At 28.7% G+C, this 23330-nt stretch overlaps 2 protein-coding genes and 1 non-coding gene across 4 annotated transcripts; all 3 read left to right on the forward strand.

Moving 5' to 3' along the window:
• The first annotated feature begins 984 nt into the window (after positions 1 to 984).
• LOC137837809 (abietadienol/abietadienal oxidase) lies at positions 985 to 6016 on the forward strand. 2 transcript variants are annotated; one of them, XM_068646946.1, is made up of 10 exons: positions 985 to 1143; positions 1980 to 2249; positions 2727 to 3051; positions 3140 to 3289; positions 3590 to 3829; positions 3978 to 4061; positions 4196 to 4274; positions 4610 to 4731; positions 4836 to 4963; positions 5594 to 6016. In XM_068646946.1, the coding sequence occupies exons 2-10, from the start codon at positions 2017 to 2019 to the stop codon at positions 5694 to 5696; spliced, it is 1464 nt and encodes a 487-aa protein (XP_068503047.1). In that variant the 5' UTR covers positions 985 to 1143; positions 1980 to 2016; the 3' UTR covers positions 5697 to 6016. The 2 variants fall into 2 exon arrangements, with proteins under 2 accessions (XP_068503047.1, XP_068503048.1); XM_068646947.1 differs by having other exon boundaries at positions 1002 to 1143; positions 1967 to 2249.
• A 1573-nt stretch (positions 6017 to 7589) lies between these two features.
• On the forward strand, positions 7590 to 11106 carry LOC137837810 (uncharacterized). Its single transcript, XM_068646948.1, has 6 exons — positions 7590 to 7821; positions 7929 to 7999; positions 8893 to 8941; positions 9044 to 9150; positions 10380 to 10462; positions 10558 to 11106. The coding sequence occupies exons 1-6, from the start codon at positions 7773 to 7775 to the stop codon at positions 10859 to 10861; spliced, it is 663 nt and encodes a 220-aa protein (XP_068503049.1). The 5' UTR covers positions 7590 to 7772; the 3' UTR covers positions 10862 to 11106.
• Positions 11107 to 12107: 1001 nt separating this feature from the next.
• On the forward strand, positions 12108 to 12192 carry TRNAM-CAU (transfer RNA methionine (anticodon CAU)). Its single transcript is given in 2 exon segments — positions 12108 to 12145; positions 12157 to 12192. It is a non-coding gene; the product is annotated as a tRNA-Met (tRNA).
• Positions 12193 to 23330: the final 11138 nt, after the last annotated feature.

Below are 23330 nucleotides of genomic sequence, written 5' to 3' on the forward strand. Positions count from 1 at the left end.
GACTTATCAAACTGAAACTATGTATTTATCTTTTTTTTTAAATATTCAAACATTAATTACGCCCCCACCTATTTGATGTATATCATGATAGAAAAAGAAACAATTTTTTCATATGACAAAGTCAAGAAAATTAAACAAGAAAGAATTAATCTCCAATTTAGATACTGTGATAGTAATTCTACAAAGCTTCCACATTATTTTCTTAAGTATATATCATTAAAGATTTAGAAGTGAATAAGTTGTTGTTGTGTTAAGCTATTTCACATTATTTTTCATTATAAAAATGACTTATCATAAAACATATATGGAACATCATAGTGTAGTTTGTTGCAAACCATTTTTTGTTTTGCTTGTGGTTTTCAACATTTGAATAAACTTTTGCTAACAATCCTAACATGATGTACATGCAAGAATCTGACAAGCACTTCTTCTTAAGAATAGTGCTCTTTTTTTCTTGAACAGACATCAAAATGTTGTCAGATTCTTGTAAGTATACATTCATTGGAGTCTGAAAATGTATTCTCATCCAAGCACTCTATAAAAACCAGAGAAGATAAAGAAATTGTTGTTTCTCTAATTAGATTTAAATCTGATAGATATGAGAGTAGTGGCTCCTACTTATAGCTACCTACATTAATTGATGGTTGTCAATTATGTGTGTTCATTCTATATGATAGGGAACACACCTATTCAATGTCTTTCATACTATTTATAGTAGCTAGTAATCTATGATTTCTTTTATTTCTTTCACAAAAAGGTGAGTGTTGCGTCACTGGAATGTGGCAAATTGATTAATGCATAGCGTAAGAAGGGCAAGTCAAACTCTAGCTAACTTTTCTTGATGACAACCTCTGCTAGTTGATCATTATGCTCCTTATTTTGTGCACATCAATTTGAACAGATGAGTTCATGACACTATTAAATGCACACCAAAAGCACTTTTTTGGACCAGTTAAGTGACCCTTTTCCTTATATATTCTAATTAGAAAGTCATCACAACCACAAGACACACCTTCTTCCCTTTCCTCAATGTTTCTGTGTTCTAAGGAACACACAGGAAGTTCTTAAGGTGACTGTTCTTTATGGTAGAGTATGTTAATAAGGAGTTATAAGGTGACTGTTCATCAGCAGCAGAGTTATAAGGTGACTGTTCTTTATGGTAGAGTATGTTAATGTTATGTTACCACTTGGTATCAGAAGTACTATCTCACCTTTTGCTCAAATTTTCATCATCATTTTTTTGTGTTTCTCACACCAGAAAGATTCATAGTATCTATCATTTGGTTGTTAGGATAAGAGGTATTTTTGTGAGATTGTGAAGAGTCAGCAAATCTTATATATAGCAAAAATTTTAGTCTTATGGAGTAGCTGCGTAGTAGACATATGATTATGCTTTAGATTGCATATGGAGACAAAAAAAATGGATTCATATTCTCCAAATAATGCTGCCAGATTGTGATCTTGTGCCCACCTTTTTTATTTAATTTTGGTTGAATGTTTACAAGTTCACACTTGCTTTAATAAAATAGATTCTGGGAATGATTTGTTCATGTAAAATACTAAGTTAAGATGTAGAAATTGTGAATGCGGGCCAAATAGGAGAGTGTGGACTAGGTTGGATTTATATCAAATAATTGTCCAAAAAATCAAAATCAATTGAACTCAACCCTTTTTATGTTTATGTACACTTTTTCTCTGTTCAACTTGGAATTTTATAGTTCTCCAACACAACTTTTTGTTTTATTTAGTTTTCGTTGTATCTTTACATGTTCAAACTTGTTTTAATAAAATAGATTCTGGGAATGATTTATTCATGTAAAATACTAAGTTAACATGGCCTACCAGATCTTCTTAAGTTTGGTCAACTATGCATGTTTGGCCCTCATAAATTCTTCCTTTTCTTCATAAATAGTTCAGATTTGCATTGCCAAATGATTACCATGTCTGGCTCACTATGAATAGTCAGTTTTCTCTTGCAGGTTGACGAGTGATTTCTTTTTCTCTCCATCTTATTCCATGGAGAAAATGAGAGAGAATATTTCAGAATCTTGGCTAGTTATTATCTCAGTGATATTGGTCACGGCTATATTTGCAAAAGTAATTCAGTTCAAGTTAAGGAAGGAAGATAAAAGCAAATGCAGATTACCACCAGGAAGGAGAGGGTGGCCTTTGATTGGAGACAGCATCAATTGGTACAATGCTGTTGCAAGTTCTCATCCTCCTCAGTTTGTTGAAGAAATGGTGAAGAGGTATTTACTGCCAATTGGCCACCACAACAAAAGTGCTACATATTCTAGCTTTTGAAATAGTTGAGTTTGGTTGATGTGTTAGATAAGAATTTTAACAGGTTAACTTCTCAATTTTTAAGAGCTGATTAATCCAATCATAGACCCTTTGAAAGGACTAGCTTAGATGCAATTCTTTTGGTACTATTAGTATTGTTTTGTAATAAAATTGGATTTTTATCTTGATCATCAAGGTAATGAAGGCCTACATTAAATGTTAACATAGGTTGCTGATATAAAATTCTGATAGGAAAACAATAGAAAAATACCTATGTGTATAAGCTTTGTTCTGTATGAAAAATGCTCTGAAGAGGGTCATTCTTTAGAAATCACTTAGTTTAAGAATTAAGTTGTTCTTAAGGGAATATTTTACAAAAGCTCAAAATTCAGTTACATGGTTTGTGAAACCAATCTGACAGATGGAACCTTCATTTGTCATAGGTACGATAAGATATTTTCATGCAGCCTATTTGGCAAATGGGCAGTGGTGTCAGCAGATCCAAGCTTCAACCGCTTTGTAATGCAAAATGAAGGAAGATTATTCATTTCCAGCTACCCAAAATCTTTCAGAGATTTGGTTGGAAAAAATGGTGTGATCACAGTGCAAGGAGAGCAACAAAGGAAACTACATGGAATTGCCTCCAACATGATGCGTCTGGAGAAGCTTAAGTTCCATTTCTTGAATGATATCCAAAAGGTCATGCTCCAAACTTTGGGCAATTTTAACAACAACCAAGTCATTCTTCTGCAAGATGTTTGTAGGAAAGTAAGTAATTTCAACTAATGATGCGTTTTACCATTACTATTTAGTTTCAGTGGCTCATTTTCTACTATATCTACATGATTTACTTCAGGTGGCTATACATTTAATGGTTAATCAGCTATTGGGGGTTTCAAGTGAGTCTCAAGTCAGTGAATTGGCTCAGTTGTTTTCTGACTTTGTTGATGGTTGTTTATCCATTCCTATCAACATCCCTGGCTATGCATACCACACTGCTATGAAGGTACAACAATTAAATTTCTAAAATCATACTTACATACATACAAAAAATACAGAGTGAATATTGTCATTCTCATTATCACTTCCTTCGATGAGTGAACTCAAGAACCATCTTAAATGTAGTAAAGAAACATGAAAAACTAATTTTTAACTTCCCAATCTTACATTAGTATTCAAATTTATCACAGGACACCCTCTTCTTTCCTTTTATGATTGTTATTATAGAGCACAATTCTAAGACTAATATGATTAGATGAGATTATCAAGTAAAATGGTATTGAAGTTTACATTGTTTTGGTATCAGGCAAGGGAGAATATCATAAGCAAGATAAACAAGATCATTGAGGAACACAGACAAAATGGTGCTCCCATGGAAGGTAATGGTGTACTTGGAAGATTACTAGAGGAAGAAAGCTTGCCAGATGATGCTGTTGCAGACTTCATTATCAATCTTCTCTTTGCGGGAAATGAAACAACCACCAAAACAATGCTCTTTGCAGTCTATTTCCTTACTCAATGTCCTAGAGCCATGAAGCAGTTGCTGGTATGTAACACAACTATTTTTGAAATTTTTTTCCTGAAAATTTATTTGGTACATATAATATAACTGTCCTTAGGTGATTTCTAGAGCTTAATACTTAAACTGAAGAAGAATTTGTCTAATAATTCTTACAAAATTTTCCCTTGGACAGGATGAACATGGTTCACTGAGGAGTAATTCTGGAGATGAATTGCTTACATGGCAGGATTATAAAGCAATGCCATTCACTCAATGTGTAAGTGAGATTAGATTTTCACTGTTTCATAAATTTTAAATTCCATTTGTTTAGAGTATATTTAATTTTTTTTATATTCAATAATAGAAAATAGGGAGTTATTTAAGTTTTCATGTTCTTGTCTTCACAAACAGGTTATTGATGAAACACTGAGACTTGGGGGCATTGCAATTTGGTTAATGAGAGAAGCAAAAGAAGACGTTCAATACCAAGGTACAAAATTTTGAGTATGTGTAAATATGATAAGCAAAGTTAGTCTAAAAATAGTTTTTCTATTACATTTTACATCCAATGATATATATTCACACTTTATTGTTCATCAGTTAAATTTCATTCTCTCAATCTCAATGATCAAAGCAAAAGCAATCAATAATAGTCTGTCAAAACATAACTAGATACAAGAGTAGAACTCCTTTGTATTGATAGCAACATACCAATTAGATTCTAAACTTTTTTTGCTGATAATTGATTAAAATAACTGAGCATTGATACATTTTAGTACCCTTGCAGCCAATTTATCTAACACAAACTTCTCTGGTTTTGAGCAGATTTTGTTATTCCCAAAGGGTGCTTTGTGGTTCCATTTCTTTCAGCAGTCCATTTAGATGAGAAAGTATACAGTGGAGCTCTAAACTTCAATCCTTGGAGATGGATGGAACATGAAAATGAGGTTAGTTTCTCATACCATTTTGATGCATTCTTGATTTAATTAAGTACTTTATAGTTCTTTATTTTTTATTTCATTTGTTCTTAATTTTTATGGTCTGAATGCAGGAAAAGAGAAACTGGAGAAGTAGTCCATTCTATGCACCATTTGGAGGAGGTGCCAGATTCTGTCCAGGAGCAGAACTGGCACGCCTTCAAATTGCTCTTTTTCTTCATTACTTTGTCACTACATACAGGTACCCCTCCCAAACTCACTAGACATTGTGGCCTAAAAGATTCACAAATTTCACTAAAAGAATCACAGAGAATGATAATCACAACACATCTTTCTACTATTGATAATGATTCTCACTTATAGTTCTATAAATTTAGAATATTTTTAGCTACTGTTAGAATGTACTAAAAGATCTAAGTATTAGTACATATGTCTCATTGTTTTGGTAATGCTTCTCTTTCAAACTAGCAGAATCTATGATTTTCAACCACTATATCAGTTTTATACAATAATAATAAAGAATGTGTTAAGAGAGTAGTCAATGAGCTTTCTTATTCTACAATTTAAGTGCCATAGTTTTGAGGTTTATCATAGGTTAACAAACCTAACTGTAAACCTAATTGTAGTGTCATGGACCGAGTCCGATAACTGTAGTGTCATGGACCGAGCCGATTACGGTATAAGTAGAACATTTTACCATGAAATAAAGCATATCAATGTAGTTAAGAGGAACTTATGATTGAAGGAGACGGATAACAATTTAGCTAGAAATCCCTATATTTCTAGCAAACTTAATGCTATAACTGAGATGGTCTTTCTTCTTGACTAGAACACTAACAATAGCTGATTGATTGAATGTTTTCATGAACAGATGGACACAAATGAAGGAAGATAGGATGTCCTTCTTTCCCTCTGCTCGTTTGGTGAATGGTTTTGAAATCTGCCTAACAAGAAGACATAATGAGACAGATTAAAAGATGTCACCAAGATCACCTCAAAATCAAACCTAGTTCTTCACTATTTTTCAGTAATTGTTTTCTCTGGCTATTGTTTTTGCTGAGTACTCTCTCAGTTCTCCAACAACAACAGTAATGTTTCAGAGTTCAAATTCTGCAGTCACTTGCCATGTATAAAATATCAATGTAAATTATATTTTTATACTGTAACATGTAATTACTCATAAAAGGTAGCATAGCATACACCAATTCAGTTTAGGTGTGTTTATTTATTTATTATTTTTACCAAAGTCTAATGTTCATTATTTTTTGTGCAATCAAAAGTGCCTTTATTGTTTTATCAATGAGTTAGATTATTATTTTAGTATGAATGAAATTAAAAAATATCAAAATAAATGTTTGAAATTGAAATCCGTTAACTATACTAGTCTTTGTCATTAATTTTTAAAGACTATAATGATATTAGGTTCTAAAATTTAAGAATAAATTATACGCATAAAAAATTAAATTAAATAAATTTATATTTTAAAGACTTATTTTGCATTTTATTAATTTGAAGGACTAATATAAAATAGTATTTCACAATTGCTAAGACTATAGTGAGATTTTACTCTTTTTTTCATGTGATACATTGACTTAATCCTTGATTTTTCAAATATTGATCATGAACAGTTAGGATTGAAAGGTATAATCGAAAGCGTCTACCGAAAAGTATAATCGAAAGGGTTAGAAGAAAAATATAAATATAAAATATTAGGAATAAATATATGTTATTACTATAGCAAGGTTCAGCTTAATAAGGTCCAAATAGGTGTGTTTAAAATAATGTGGGTGCAAAATGAAAGCCCAAAAAGGTTATAAGTTCAATAAGAAGATGATATAAATAGGACATGAATCTAAGAGGTAAGTAGAGTGAATTTGATCGGATAATGATATAAACTATTTCTGACTTTGACATCCGAGCGCCTTGCAGGTACACACAATCCCGAGAGTCTGATAAGAGAAGATAACATACTTAGCTTGAAGATAGTTTTTAGCCTTTTTTTAAATTATGAAATTTCGTTTTAATTTTGGAATTTTTTAAAAATAATTCTTTTTTTTAATATATAAATAAATAGGTTTTCTTTTCTATATAGTATTACACAATTTTAATTAACTAATATTTTCAAAAATAGTTTTTAAATAATTGATAAAAATTTAAATTTATATTAATGAGTATAAAAGTTAATAATCCATATTATTGATGTTAGTAAAAGTTATTCAAATAACTAAATTTAATTATTTATTTTATGTCTTTAAATATATAACATAATTGTTTATAAAACTACACAATAAAATATAATTTCACCATTTCATCAAACTTATTGGTTTTAATTTGACTCGGCAGGATTAAATTTTTTATTTTAGTCATTTAACAATTTGTATAAAGTAAATTAATTCTTTCATCAGTTTTTTTATGTCAACTACGCTCTTTTTAGTTAACGTAATAAATTATTATTTATCAAGGTATTGTACACTCTATTAGGTGTTACCAAATTAAGGAGATGTCGTAAAAGAAAAACCATTTATTCTAATAAAAGTGTTCTGGAATATTAAAATTAAAACATTTTAAATTTATTGATGAAATAATATGATTTTATTTATTTATTTGGTTTTAAGTATCTTTTATTAGGGATGTGAAATGAACTCATAACTTTCCTTATCTTTTGAGAAAAATACATCTATGAATATTTATGTCCAATAAATACAAAATATTTTCTATTATTGATGATAAATAAAAATAAGTTTATTTTTCATTCGAATCCTTTTAAACACTTTCCCTTTTTTATCAATTCTAATTTTTTACCAAATAAAAAAATTAATTAATCAGTTCATCCACATTATTTACCCCTAAAAATGAAAACAACAAACGAATTTTGTGTGTGTAGGTTTTAGTGAGATAAAAGAAGAAAAGAAGATTTATGTTCGGGAAGGGTCATCTTCTTCCCCTTTGAGTGTCTTTTGCGAAGGAATCAAATCCAATTTCAGACTCTCAGCGTTCTCTTCTCTCATCACTTCCCACTGTCATAGACAAAATTTTGCAGAGAAAAAGCGATGGCAGGAAGGGAAGTTAGAGAATACACAAATCTCAGCGACCCCAAAGGTATCCCATTCTGAATTTCTTTTTTTCGAGCTTTTCAATTTGTTGTTGTTGTTTGAAGTTTTGATTTTTATTGGATTTTAATTACTGGGTATGTGTTAATTTCGCAGATAAGAAATGGGGTAAGGGAAAAGATAGGATTGACGATGAGGATATTACTTTCCAACGAATGGTTGCAAAGGTTAGCGCATTGATTCACCCTCCGTTATGTTATGTGTATCTGGATATTAATGTAATATGTGTTTTGCTGCCCTTTTGCAAGTGTGCTTTAAATTGCTGTTGAAGCTAATCTAATGTCTGAACCTTTTTGTAAGAAATCCTTATAGTTATGGGTTTTTTTTTTTAATGTTTGATGATATTTTGGAATTGGTTTTCATGTATGTGTGATATGCCTAAAATACTGTTTCTTTGATTATTCATGAAACTATTCTATGATTGTCGATTGTTCTGTAATTGTTGCATGGACTTTAGAATAGTAACTTTGGAATAAGCCTTCTAGCTGTGTTGCATGCTATGGTTCCGCTATGTTGTTACTATCATTGATATGGTATCAGTACGAGGAATTGGAAAAATTTCTACAACTATGGGACGGATATGTGATGAGATGGTATATCATTTATTTAGAGAAACATGAAAGTATAAGAAAAATGTATTAAAATGGTAATTTAAATGCAATTTTCATAATGTTCTAACAAAACTATGCTTAAAAATTAAACTGAGAAAAAGTTTTGAATAAAGTAGCTGTTTGCTTCATTTCTGCTACTGAGCAGAACAACACTACATGAACCTTGGTGGTATGTATGGACCGATTTGTTCTTGAGTGTTGAGTTGAGTCAGGTATTTAACATGTCTTTGTTGGTGGTTTCTTTAACTTCATTGTCCTTCATTAGGGAATGTAGCTAATCAGAATTTGGTCATTCTCCTGTGTTGGTTTTCTCTTTTGGCCACGTGCTGCCTGCCTATGCTTTTTTTTTTCAACTTTCAAGCACTTTTTTTTGCAATTTGAGGGATTTTTCTGATAACATGCCCCGGCAGGGATCTTGGCTTCCTGTATTGGGTGGTTGATGCAAGCAGATGCAAGAGGTTGCTGGGGAGCGTGGAGGTTACCTTCATGGTCGAGGCGGTACTGTTCATTTCCTCTTACTATCTGTGTCTTGCCTGTGCTTCTGCTTCACCTGCTTTTTTAGTTTCTTTCTTCCGTTTTTTTTAAAGTTTAAGTATGCAGCCTTGGACAGCGATGATCTTCTTTATCTCAAGGAGCAAATGGAAGCTGAGGAGGATGCAGAGCGCCTCCTACGGCGAACTGAGAAACGGGCATTTGCTGCATTTAAGATATCCTTTTGTAGTCATTTGTAACACATAACAATCCTTGTTTTTGTTTTCATCTTGAGTTGATTTGATACTGATTTTTATGCCCTGTGACTACAAATTTCTTGCTTCATTCTTGCATGCATTTTAGTGTATGATCAGAGTCATCTTATTTTCTTAATGGTACTTGAAAACTGTGAATCAGGGTCTGACTGTGAACTCACAATAGGAGATGTTCAAGGTTCTGGAGTGGGTTGAACCAAGATTTTGAACAAACTACATAGTATGATAATATATAAAAGGTGTAACATATATATGCTTAAGTAAAAATATAAGAATATGCGTGTGTGTGTGTGTATAATGGTATAAGTAATTTATAGCAAATCAATTGCTACAAAGTCACAATAAATCATAGTCACTCTATATAAATATTTAAATATGTGCTATAACTAACAGTTTTCTATGAATAAAGTTATTCTCAAAATACATAGTGTTTCTTGGTATGTAGTTTTATGCTGACATTTGGGGGCCAGTTATTTTTCATGTGTTGATCAGATGCAATACATATACATATGGTTCACTTTGTACTTTTAACAGCTGACTCCTGACTTAGTGCTACAATGGTACATGCATGAATTTTATTGCTCAGGGTTTGAATCCCTGTCTGCATTCTTTTAGCTATGCTTCCATTTAGCTTGCATTGGTTTAGCTGGTCAAACCCTGACTGACTGGTTCACATGGTTAGTTCAGTTCACTTGGAGTTTAGTATGTTCAAGGCTGGCTTTTAATGTTATTCAGCCTTGATTGGACTGTCCAGTAGTGCACTTCAATCCAATCAAACTAGCCATTCTGGTCCAGTTTTAGAAACTATGCACTGAATCTTACATCATACATTTAAGATGTTCAATGCTATGCAAGTGCTTTGATGAAGAAGTTATGTAGGAGTAGTAGGGTTTTTCTTTAAGCATGACAAAATATACATTTCAAGCTTTATGATTATAATGCTGTTTTTAGTCTGGAAATTTGATTGAATGAATTTAAACAGGTGTTACATTTTTTAATATGGTTGTCTGATCCTAATAAGTTCTGCTGAATTGATATATTCAAAATGCAACGTAGGCACTATTTACATATTCATTTGTCCTTTTTCATAGTTTGTGAAACCTATATTATATGATACTGGTAAAGTGTTTCTGATGAAGTTGCCTGTGAAGTTGTCTGTTTTACATTGTTTCCCCTTCACCAACAAATACAGAGCTGCAAGTTTAGCAGATTCAACACCTGCATCTGTACCATTGGCATTTCGCGTTGAGCCAAAGCCAAAGAGTGGTATTAGGTAGATCTTCCCAATCCTTCTTGCCCCTCCTTGCATTTCCTTGTCTTTTCCTAGCTTCAGTGATTCTCAAAGTATTTATGGGTTTTATGATATAGGCAGCAAGATTTGCTGAAAAAAGTTGTTGAGATTAAACCTAAGAGGCCAAGATCTGATGGCAATCAGTCAAACCCAGCTTCTCGAAACGCTCCTGTCACAACTTGTAAGCCTGATCATGATCCTTCAAAAGAGAAGCAATATTTGCCAGGACCAAAGAAAGTGGAGGAACAATCTTTATCTGGATTAAAGAAAGCTGAGGAGCATGCTCCATTGGGGTCCCCTGAAACCGAAGCTAAGCCTAGTGTTGAAAACTCTGGTGGGGGTTTACTAGGCCTAGCATATGATAGTTCTGATGATGAATGATTGGTAATTGCAGCTTGATGGCAGATTACTTCTCTCCATCATTGTCTCTGTAGGTTTTAGTTTTAGTACAGAATGTTTTATTTGTTTAGAGAAAGTATTGAATTGTAGTCAAGGCATAAAAAGTTTCCTGTATGAAGCATTAGCCTTTGAAGGTTGGAAAAGAAAATGAAGAACTAGTCCATAACTACATCAATATGAGTATGTGAGATACAATTTTGTATGCTAATTCATCTCATCTCATCTCATTTCAATGTGCCAGTTTTGTTTATCTTGCTATAATTTTAACTATGATGGTGGTCCTTGAGAAATTACTTGTTCAGAACCCATATATATTATGGATGTGGCATGTTGTAGCATGGATAACCAATGCAAGTTTTAATAACAAAAAATTGTTTAAAAAAATAACTGAAAAAAAAGATTAAAGAATTGAGAATCAATTAAAACAAAACAAAAATTGTATCAATTTAGATTTCCTTTTAGAACCTAGTGGTTTGGTTTAGTCAATGGTTGGATAAGAAATTTGGGTAATGTGTAAACAAATTTAGTGAAGAATAACTTTAACTTCCATATAAATTTAAATTTTTTGTATAAACATGTGAAAGATGAGTCATTATATTCTTTATTTTATTTTTTGTTGTTGTAAAATAATGGACATACTTTTATATTTTATTTTAAAAAGATAATACTGATAAATATACTGATAAAAAAATTGTGCAATAAAATCGTATTCAAACTATAAAAAGTTGATTATCAAATGACTTAACTTTTATATTTTGGTTCTAATCTAATGTATTTCTAACTAAACCAAACCATCTAATTCCCTACATTAATATCTTTATGCTCTTTGGGTGTTGTGATTATTGTAACATCTTGAGTAACAAAAGTAGTCTATAGTTGCAGGCATCATTCATCTATATAGAAACTTTAGACATGGAAAGTTACATATTAGAGACAAACACAGCCTCACAATTATGTGCCAAACTTATATATCCAATTTCATATACTTATATTACTTTATAATGTATCAGTTTATTTCATTCAACTGATAATTTGCTGGCCTTATCAACCAGTCAATAACTCAATGTCTTTACTGAATCAATCCTTGGTTTTACACTGAATGCATCTAACAAAAAAATGCATTTACAGGGTTCAATTAAAAATGTTTAGTTGGGTTGAAATAAAATTTTGTTTGAAAATGAATAGCTGTTATCTATCAAAGTTTTACAAATGCATATAACAGAATATAGGGGTGGTGGCGCAGTTGGCTAGCGCGTAGGTCTCATAGCTTCTGAGTTATCCTGAGGTCGAGAGTTCGAGCCTCTCTCACCCCAATTTTTGCTTTTCACATACAAAATAAAATGTTATATTTTTTTTTTAATTTGATGAGTACATTTTTTGAACATTGTATACATGAAAAATAATAGATTTAGGTTATTATGTTTCTAGTGGAGAAAATGGAGAATGTTAACTAGTTGGATATCATTATTATTATCATTTTTAAACTCAACAAATTAGTGGATGTAATAGGATGATAGTATAAAATTGTTTTATATTATTATATAAACTCTTTTTTCGAAAAATTTAGAGATATAAACATATAGATAATATGATATAAATGATTGTCCATTTTTTTTATCATAAATTTTTATACATTTTACTAATATATTAATTTTGTATCGGATTGATAATGTCTCACAAAAGAATAAAATATAAAAAATTCGCCATTTATTTTCCTTAAACACTTTGTTTTGATCTCATTTTATTGTATCAATTTTTTCATAATACATATTACCATTTTGCTAGAAATTTAACGAATTTGAAAAGATTGAATAATATGCCACAAATAAATTTAAATTATAGAATTTTATCTCTAACTACATGAAACTTTTTCACGGGAAAGGCAAGAAAATCCATGAGAAAAGTGAGGAAAGTAAGTTTGATAAGCAAGGAAACATGAAGAAAGGAAAAGCTTGCTTAAATTCAATGCAAGTTGAGTTAGGAAATTGTGAAAGTTTGGTTTGCAAGAAAAGTTAGTTTTGAATGAATGTGGGTGATGATGGAGATGGATTCACTCAATATTTTATCCTAAAGGGCTACAATGCAATTCATGTTTTTGTTTGGTTCTTTATGTGTTCCTTGTTATAGATACTTTCATGCCATAGGTATTAAATGTGTGTTAATAGATTTTCTTATTTTTAGCATGAAAATGAACTATATTATTTTAACCCATGTTTCCTCTTTTCACAGTTTTAATTAGGCACACCTTCTCATTTGGTGGAGTTTGGTGGAGTTATATGTTAGTGTTTGGTGTGCATAATATTTTATGTTGATTGTGTTTACATTTGAATTATTTTTAAGAGTATTCATAGAAGTGCACCAATTAAAAATTAATCTATATTTTAACTAAGCAATTAATTTAATATATTTTTATTAGTTTGCATAATTTTGATTGTTCATCGCCAAAAACATGTATTTTATTTGTTATTAGTGGAAGTAAACAAAACATAGATGATCCTGTGCAAAAGAAAATAAGTTATAGGTGCGTAACAACACATTTCTTTTGGACATATATTAATGAATAAAACAAAATAAATAATTCTACATAATTTCTTTTTTAATTAGTAAATAATAAAATTAAATAATTATGATATTTAAGGGATGTCTCAACTTGTATATAAAAGTAGGTAAGGTTAATGAACTTCATATAGTTTAGCTTTAAAAAAAAATAACCTCTAATGTTTTAGTAACCCTCTCAAATATCACCTAAAAAACAAATACCTTCCCTATCTTAGTTACATTCATTGACATTTATGGTTGATATATGTAGTGTGATCATCCCGTCACTATTAACTCTTATGTATTTTGCATCTCCTGCACCGCCCTCCTTCATTATGGATATATGGTCATTCTCACTATTATCCTGAAACGTGTTGGTTATGTTTGATTGTAGGAGATATTCTGATACATGAAATATGAAAATATGTTTAAAGTTGAATCCGCCTATGAATCATTTTACTTGTTCTTGAATGTTGAATGTTGTGTCTCCTTCCACAAATCTGCAAAAATAAAGCATTCTTGTTCGTATTGCCTGCACTTAGACATATTCCCTTGTCATGAATTAGCTACAATGTTGGACTATCTAACTTACGTTGAGCCTTTTGAGTTGTTGACATAAACACGCTAATTTAGATTAATTTCAAACACAAAACGGGACAGAAGCACCTGTAAGACAATGAGAAACTTGCCTTAGGATACATACTTTTTGTACTATCAGGTGCTCGAAACACAGAGTTCATAATAAGATCTCGCGACACCGAGTCTATAGTAAGACCTCACCAAACCTCAACTTATTGATCACACGACTCAACATACTTAACGTATTACAACCAATCAGTCTCTCGACCCAAAAAAAAGCAAACCTACAATGGTGATTAGTGATTAAGGGAACTTAATCATTTCCTAAAAGCATGATCAAAATAACATAAGCCTAGCTCAATCCAACCTATAGATAGGGTCCATGAAAAACACTATAAATAGATGGACACCCCTAGGATGAAAGATAATGATTTTTTTTATCTTTAACAATAACTCTATTTAACTGCACATGATTTGAGCATCAGAGTGTTCTTGCAGGTACACTATGCCTAGATCGAGGACACGTAGTCGAGAACAAGTGACAAAGACCGACAGAGAAGAAGGAAAACGAAGAAGGAGACCTTGCATAAGAGATATCCAGCCTTGTAAGAACACTTGTTAACCATCCCCATCATTTTAATTGTGCTATTGTGAAAAATTCATTTGAATTCATCACACAATTCCTAAAAGTTGTACTATTCTTATGATTCTACAAAACCCAAATCACTACCACTCACATACATTTCCAAGCCATACATTTCCAAGCCATATTTTGCTTAGAATTCAGTCCCACAATATTGAATTGGCTTAGATGATTTTTGGCATAGCAATATAGCACATTGCTAATTCCTAACCATTTGTTACATCTATTCCAAACATCTATTTCAATTGTACACTTAAATATCAAATGATTTATCGTCATATGGTCAATTTTTGCATAGTGGATAAACCGTTGCACTACTATTCTTCTAAGTCCTAATTTTTCCTTAGCAACTATTCAGTCCAATAAAGGTAAGGCTCTAATTTTCCATAACATTCTGAAAATTTTCCCATTCTCCTCTGTACAAGATTGCTGCAATATTGAGTAAGCATTGCTTACTGTGTACAAGTTGGACTCTGAAATTTTCCATTTAAACACATCACTTTATTCCTATTTAATTTTTAAAGGTAATAATATTTATCAAGTTGTTGAAATAACACTCATGTGTCTTTTATCCAGTGTCCAAACTCTCCTATCTTAACATCTTTATAATTCTACACATTCTTACAATTATAATGATTAGTAAAATCAGACATATAATCACTTAAGCTTGTATCGATGTAAATTTGTATTATAAAAAAATCGTTAGTATAACTTATATTTCAAATGATTTTTAATTTTTACCACGTTAGATATGTTAATTTGTGTTCACTAAAGACATGTTGAGATGTTTTAATATTCATTTATGTAACAACAATTTATTCAATCAGCACAACTTCAATGAAACAAAATGATTGTATTCTGAATTGAATTGGATTTAGTCATATAATTAAATTTAGTAAAAGAAAAATATATCAAAAGGAATGAAAAGTATTTAATTTTGTAGGAATTAATAATTTATACCTGTTTTTTTCATTTTTCGAGCTTTTTGAGAAATTAGGTATATATTGGTCAACTTGCAATTAATTTTAGTTAGAAATGTTAGACATCTTGAGATCTATGTTTGGGGTTTTAGGTTTGAACATCTAGTTTGATCTTTTATTGTGGAAGAAGAAGACATGGAGGCCATAGTGCGGAACAAGAAGATGCGGAAGCTATAGAGTTAAAAAAAATTATTGTTTGAGAAAAGAAAGTGAAAATAGATTATATCAATTGAAATAAAAAATGACATATTAAAAATTTATTACGAAATTATTGTTTGAGAAGAGAAAGTGAAAATAGGTTATATAAGTTAAAATAAAAAAATGACATATTAAAAATTTATTACGATGATTCTATCTGAAGAGACATAATAAATACTTACTATGTTAGTTTTAATTTTAACCGTTATTTATGATTATTACAAAAATATCACACGCATAATTTTTTATGGTAGGTAAATTACACTTGTCATAGCAAATTGTCATTGATTCTTATTTTTGTACCAATGAACTAGTTTGATCTTTTCAAAGATTTGAATTTTATGAATGAAAAATTTGAGATTTTTTTTTCATTAAAAATAGTTAAAATGATTTTTTTATAGTAATTAGTCATGAATAATATATATCTCTTTTCAATTTTCTTGTACAAGTTAAACGTGAAATAGTTTAATTAAACTTAAATAATTAATGTTATTTGTATACATATATGTTACTTTATAATCCACTAAGAAAAGTTTAATTGTTGTCATACAAGTTATAAGTTATTTTCTTAAGGTATATTGGGAAGAATTCGATGAAATAATTCACCAAATTTGAAAGCAATTTAGTAATTTATACTTAACATGCCCAAAACTTAATCTAACATATTTAAATTTATATCACAAATATTATAAAATATAAGCATACAGTAAATAATTACAAAACTTGTATATATATACATATAAAAGAGAAAAATTAAATTACATTCATATAACTTCAATAAAATATTATAGCATTAATATTTAGTCTTTTAACAAGGCTAAATACCTCTTATTCGAGGTATTCCAATTCATCTTCAGGTCGTTTAGTCTCTCGTTCTCTGAACTTATTGGTAGGGATGAGGTACCTGCAAAGACACTTTGACTTCAAGTTAGATGTGGTTATATTCAGGTTACAAGTTTAGGATTTAAACATTCATTACTTTTTACCTTGAAAGTTTTCACCTATTTATAGTCTTGTCATGAGTCTTTCCTACGAAAGGGATTATTCTAGGTCCATTCAGGCTCAATGTTCTCCTAATTATGCTCTTAGGGGCAATCAAATTTTATGTTTAATTAATCTTATGGCAGATGTAACTTACTAGGTTGAGAGATCGACTGATCATGACATTCTATAATTTTGACTTAATGATCGATCTACCATGTCGAAAGACTGATATGTCATGAGTTTAGAACTAATAGTTTTCTTGGACCGTGTGCCAAAGTGTGAACTCGACGTTTTGTTATCTCGATATTTTGTAGTACATTTAGTAACCTAATAAAAAACATTTCTTTCAATATTAAATTATCTAAAAAATATTAAATTAAAAACTATCAATATATTTCCAAGATATTTCTCTTTAAACCAAACATAACAAATAAGCACATCACTATATATTTGGACTAATATATATTTATATTTTCTCAATTAATCATTCATATGACGTATTTAATATTACATAAAGAGAACTCGAAATCTAAAAGAAACTTAAAATTTATCATAAACAAAATTGTGTTAAATTATTTTAGATCTACTATCTAATGAATCCTCACACGTGGTTTTCAAGGAAAAACAAAAAAAAAATATTTAAAAAATTAGAAAAAAATAAATTTTGGAGCTATATTAGTTTTATAAAAATGAAAAATAAATTAATTTACAGTTTATATATAACCCTTTTAACTCAAACCCGCTTTACAATTTTTTATTAACTTCCAAAAACTATATATTGCTTGCACGGACAATTTCTTCGTTATTTTCACAATTTTTTTAAATTTTTATATTTATATTTATATCTTAAGATAAATTCAAGTAAACTATAAATATTTTCTTCAAAAGTTTCATTAATTGTATTAGTGATGTGCTAGCTAGTTAAATATTCTTTTTCTTTTTTTTTTTATTTGAAACTTTCTTCTTCAATGAACCTTTGCTATATTAAAATAAGTAGTTGCTTCTATTTATTTTATTCTTTTCTATCATTTAATCACTCCAAATGTCGTCAATTTACAATTTTGTTTCGGACATAAACGACAATTTTGTTATAGTTAGAATATTTATATTTGAGATTGATGATGATATCACAATAAGAATGGTTGAAGTTTTAAAAATTGAAATAATTAAAAATTGATGAAAAATAAAAAATTGAATTGAAAATTAAAAACTAAATTGAGCTAAATTAAGCCGCTTGAATATAATATTATATATTTAAAATTTATTAGCTACTGATAAACATAAATGGAAGTGTATCTTGAAAGTTATTTCATAATTTAATTCTATTATACTCAAAATATATTTATACTTATCAAAATATAATAACAAAATTATATTATTGCTTTCAACTAAAAATATTATATAATTTATTTATAAATAACTTGAATTTTTTTAATCATGAATACAAAATTATACCATATCTCTTTATTTAATAAGTTTTTATTATAAAATGTTTAATAATTTTTTAAAACACGTTTAATAATTTTATAAAATGTTTATAAACAAAAAGTGAAAATTTGATACAACTAAATTGTAAAATATTGGTTTCGTTTAAATTCTGTATTAAATTAAAGTTAAATTGGACTATTTTTTTATGATTTAGTTTGAATGAATTTTTAATAAAAAAACAATGAAAGTAAATCCAAATAAAAAATAATTAATGTTAGATTTCCGCAATTTTTATCCATTACACACTAATACAAAAATACATTTAAGGACGACTTATTATGACAATTATATTTTACCTGTCATAATAAGTGAAGCCGTGGCACAATAATAATTATAAAAGAACTTATAATATCATTTATCAAAAAACCATCATAATAAATATATTTTATATCTTTTAATAAGGAACCATCATAATAAATATATTTTATATATTTTACTATGACAGCTGTTATAGTAAATTTTTTAGAGTTTTACCTTTTTACTAGTTCATCTCTCCATTCCTCTACTAACATTGTCTCCGTATTCAGCAAATATTCATGCTTATGTTTTTTTACTCACATCTTCCTACTCTTTTTGCCTCTCTACGTGAGTTCAGGTTCTTCTCTTTTCCTAATTTCAATTTCACTCTAATTTCTCATAATTTCTCATGTGTGCTTTGTTTGTGGATGTCTCAAATAGATTTCCAAGGTGTTAGAGACATTGAAGGTCTACACATCTCTCTGAAATTTGCGAGTTTGTATCGTCAAAATTTTTATGCTGCTTGTGCTTCCATTGTGTTCAACAGGTATCTTTTCATTTCTTCACTACAAATCTCGTTCCATTTCTTTTTTTTGTGTCTTCCATTTTGCTCAATAGGTATTTTTAGTTGAAAAATATTATTCTAGTAAAAACTTTTAGTATGTAATAAATTTGAAGTTGGGGAAAAGGATAATGGAATGGAAGATTTAGGAGAAGGAGTGAATGGGAGCAATGCTGGGAGGAGTGTGCAGTAGCATGAGTGCACAGAGATGAGAATAGGGAAGTGCGAAGGTGCAATAGGCATGGTGCGCAGAGATGATTTTTTTTCAATGATGTACGGATTCACGAATTTACTTTTTCACTTTTTACACTTTTTAATATTTTTATCCTTAAATTTTGTTCGAATTATTTTTTTATAAAACTCGATTATTGTGCTTACTCATTATTGGTGGTCTAAAATAAAAACAATTTATGAAATAAGAAAAAATAATAAAAAAAATATTTAAATTAAATTAATAAGAATATCCAAATAGGAAAGAAAAAAATAAGAGTTTATAAATTATAAAATAATTGAAATAGCTTATAAAAATAAGTAATAAGGTAAACAAATAAAATGAATTTATTATAAATTTATTTTGATTAAATTTGTAATTTATAGTTATATCATCAATAACACTCTCAAGAAGTTTTTTTAAAAAAATAATCTTTGTAAAAAATCAAAATACATGTATACATATACATCATTACTATTCTAACCCCATCCATTCATACTAATTTTCTACAATATCTTTTACTCTCGTGTAATACATAATTATAGTAATTAATAAACATATATAAGCAACAAAAACATGACAATCTAAAGTTTAAAAAATATTTATCCTATTACAAAATGGAATTTAAATCTCAGTTGAATTAGATTTAAAGTTCACTTCGTAATATATTCAAATAATTTTATTAAATATTAATAATGTTTTTTTCACAGTATATGAAATTTTTCAAATCATATGAGAACACTACTAGCATATAACACAACATTTGACTTTACTCTCGAAAGACACACGCATTGAATTTGACTAAGACGTTTTTTATCATACTACCTTCATTATGATGTCTCTCCAACAAAATTACATTAGGGCAAATTCTGGTGACTTACCTGATCAATTATTTTTCCAAAAACTTAGTCATAAGAATCTTTCTCGACTTTCACTACCTAATAATTTTTATATACGTGATTCTAATATATCACTAGAGCCAAGACATCTCCTTAATACGAATCTCAAAAATTATACATATCATATACATCACAACATAGTATTCTCTTTCATGGAAGTAACTATGTCAACATCATACTTCATATTATATACAATGTATTTTAAACAATGATAACTCAATTAAGAAATCACTAACATGAATTTTATATCATCTTTTGCTTTATAGAGAAATCAATTACACCTTATTTCATTCAATACAACTCTGATATTTAAGATAGAAAACCTTTTAGCATAAAAAACACTTAAAACAATAAATTTAAAATTTCCAGAACAAACACATTTGCCTTATCAGATTTTAGCTCGTCCAACGACCAATCTCTTGGAACTTTTATTTAACAACTCGTCCCGCGAGACTTGGCTCGCCTAACAACCAAACCTCTCAAGTTTTTATTAAAATAAAATCCATCAAGCAAGAGTGTGGCTCACCCAACCATCAATCCCATGTGAGATTTTATTTAACAACTTGCCCAACAAGACTTGGATCGCATAGGGACCAAAACTCTAGAGTTTTTATTAAAACAATTTTTGTTCAGCATAAGTTTGGCTCGCACAACGAGTTTGCAAAAAATTATAAAAATTGTAGATAACACAGGAATCTTAATTTATTCAAGATGATTTTTAACTTTATATTTTCTACAAACAACCTAATTGATAAATGCATACTCACTTCAAAGTATTCAAAATCAAAATAGGATATTCTTTTCAATTCCACCAATACATAAATTCCAGGTAGACTCATTAAATTTCATAATCAACCAAAACAAATTAAAAGTAAACATCATTTAAATCACACTCAATCAACCAAATCAAATTTAAGATGAACTCATTTAAATCAAAAGAATTAACCAATACATCAATCCTTGCGAGAATTTAAAAGCAATGTTACATCGTTACCATCACATTTGGAGTGTATAACATAAGGTACAATTTAAAACTAAACTAGCTTTCCTTAATTATTTAGATTTCTAAAAACTAAACCAAAAGTTTCAACTCTACAAAATTCACATAAAACTAAAATTTAACTCATAGAGTCTTAACTAACAATATGAACATACCTCTATAATCCTAGACTAACATGTACTCATCCTAAGTTTACAAACGTCATGTGTAAAAATCTCCCCCGTGCATATCTTCCCAAAAGTAATTCAAAGAAAAAAACAACTTATTTTAAAAAAAATTCTAATAAGATAACCTTTTTCTATTTTCCACCAAGATTCCTATAATAGGTTTAGAATCTTATAGAGAAGTTAGAAAGAAAGAAAAAAAAAAGAGTTTTAGAAAGAAGAAAATTCTTTTAACGTGAAATTTAAATAATTATTTTTTTACTATTTATAAATCTTACATTTTTATCTTAATTATACCATTTTTACCCTTAAATTTTTTTCTAAATCCTTAAAAATAATAGTTTGATATATTTTTAAACTAGCTTGTTAATAATAAAAGAAAAAAAAATGAAATTTTCAGACAAAACAGGATGCATTTAGAAGAGATTAACAATAACAAGACTTAATGATAACATTATAAAATTAGAATATGATTCTAGTGTCACATAAAAATCTTTATTTATAACGACAACAGAATATTTTTATTTTCTTATATTCATCTCTTTGTTTTATTAAATCAACCATTCGTCGCATTCTAGAAACAAAGAGTTTCGTCACGCAATCCAAAAGCAAAGACAAATTAAAAATTATAATAACTTGACACAGTTCTATGTTCTTTCATATCTAGAATATCAAATATTATGATAATGTTCAGGATAAACCTCTTTTTAAATAATTTTATGTAGTACAGTTGTCTTCTAATTTTTCATGTAATTATATATATTGAAAATTAAAAGAATATAAAAAATCTTGAGAAAGATATTAAAAACTATTAAGACTTAAATTTCAAATTTAAATATTTTTAGTTGAGGAAATATTTTTAAGAGAGACTCTTCTTTTAAGTTAATTATATAATTTCAAATATAAAATTAAATATTTGTGAATAGTTCAATAAAAAGAAATACAGATGATCAACAAATTTTATTAGAATAAATTTTAATATTGTATTAAGAAGTAATTCTAATTTAATGTCACAAAATTAATTTATAAAATAAGAATTTATTAAAAAATAAATTTATTTTTGTAATAAATGTAATTTAATAATAATAATAAATAAATAAATTTATCTCTAATAAATGTAACTTAATATAATAGTTTTACAGTGATGTGACATAGTATATGTTATTGGTGATTTGATTGAGAGTTATAATAAATTTATTAATGGAGTATTGGAACTTGAAGCTAATTTGGTAAGCAATGTGAATATAATATATTATTGTGAGTGAGTTGACCAATCTTTTTAAGGATTAATGGTATTCTAGAAGCTTTTATGCTTAAGGCAAAATCTTTAGATTTAATTAACCCATCTTTATACTAACTTTTTAGTTTCTAGACATGTCAAATTATATAGTTTTTATAATTAAGTAATTTTAATATTTCAAAGTAATTTGTTAAATTTTGCAATATCATTAATTTTAGATAATTGTTTTAAATGTATCTTTCGTAACAAAATACAAAACTCACTCTTTCATCTTTAACTCTTTTTTCTAAAATCTATTTCAGAATCATTTTCCACTAGTTAGGAATAAAGATTATTTTTATTTGATGAAATTTTCAAATAGAATTAAGTTTCTACTTTTTTTTAAAATATTTATTGTTTTATATTTTTTTATATTTTTTCATCAATATAAGTGGATTCAACTAATAAAATTGATTATTTCAACTTATTTTATCAACGAAATTTTGTTATGAGTAGATAATTTTCTCTAGGCTCTCAAATTTTATAGCATTACTAATTTATTTTGGGAAGTTACTTTGATGATAAATATTTCAGGTAAAAAATACTAGTTTTAATTTTCAATATTACCCTATACTGGAGGATTTAAATGTGAAGTTAACGTGATCACAAGTTCTAAACTTTTTTTATTGGAATGTTATTTGATAAAAAATGTTTGATTTTATGTTGTTTGAAAAGGTAAAGATATGAGA

The sequence above is a fragment of the Phaseolus vulgaris genome, chromosome 4 (genome assembly GCF_000499845.2).
Source record: "Phaseolus vulgaris cultivar G19833 chromosome 4, P. vulgaris v2.0, whole genome shotgun sequence".
Classification (NCBI taxonomy): domain Eukaryota; kingdom Viridiplantae; phylum Streptophyta; class Magnoliopsida; order Fabales; family Fabaceae; genus Phaseolus; species Phaseolus vulgaris.

What these genes read in the sequence shown, in the direction of transcription:
- LOC137837810 (XM_068646948.1), top strand. Translation starts at nt 7,773, where the DNA reads ATGGCAGGAAGGGAAGTTAGAGAATACACAAATCTCAGCGACCCCAAA. An exon ending in GGGCATTTGCTGCATTTAAG is followed by an intron (nt 9,151 to 10,379) that starts ATATCCTTTTGT and finishes ACCAACAAATAC; the next exon opens with AGAGCTGCAAGTTTAGCAGA. An exon ending in AAGCCAAAGAGTGGTATTAG is followed by an intron (nt 10,463 to 10,557) that starts GTAGATCTTCCC and finishes TTTATGATATAG; the next exon opens with GCAGCAAGATTTGCTGAAAA.
- LOC137837809 (XM_068646946.1), top strand. Translation starts at nt 2,017, where the DNA reads ATGGAGAAAATGAGAGAGAATATTTCAGAATCTTGGCTAGTTATTATC. An exon ending in TGCAAGATGTTTGTAGGAAA is followed by an intron (nt 3,052 to 3,139) that starts GTAAGTAATTTC and finishes GATTTACTTCAG; the next exon opens with GTGGCTATACATTTAATGGT. An exon ending in AGAAGACGTTCAATACCAAG is followed by an intron (nt 4,275 to 4,609) that starts GTACAAAATTTT and finishes GGTTTTGAGCAG; the next exon opens with ATTTTGTTATTCCCAAAGGG.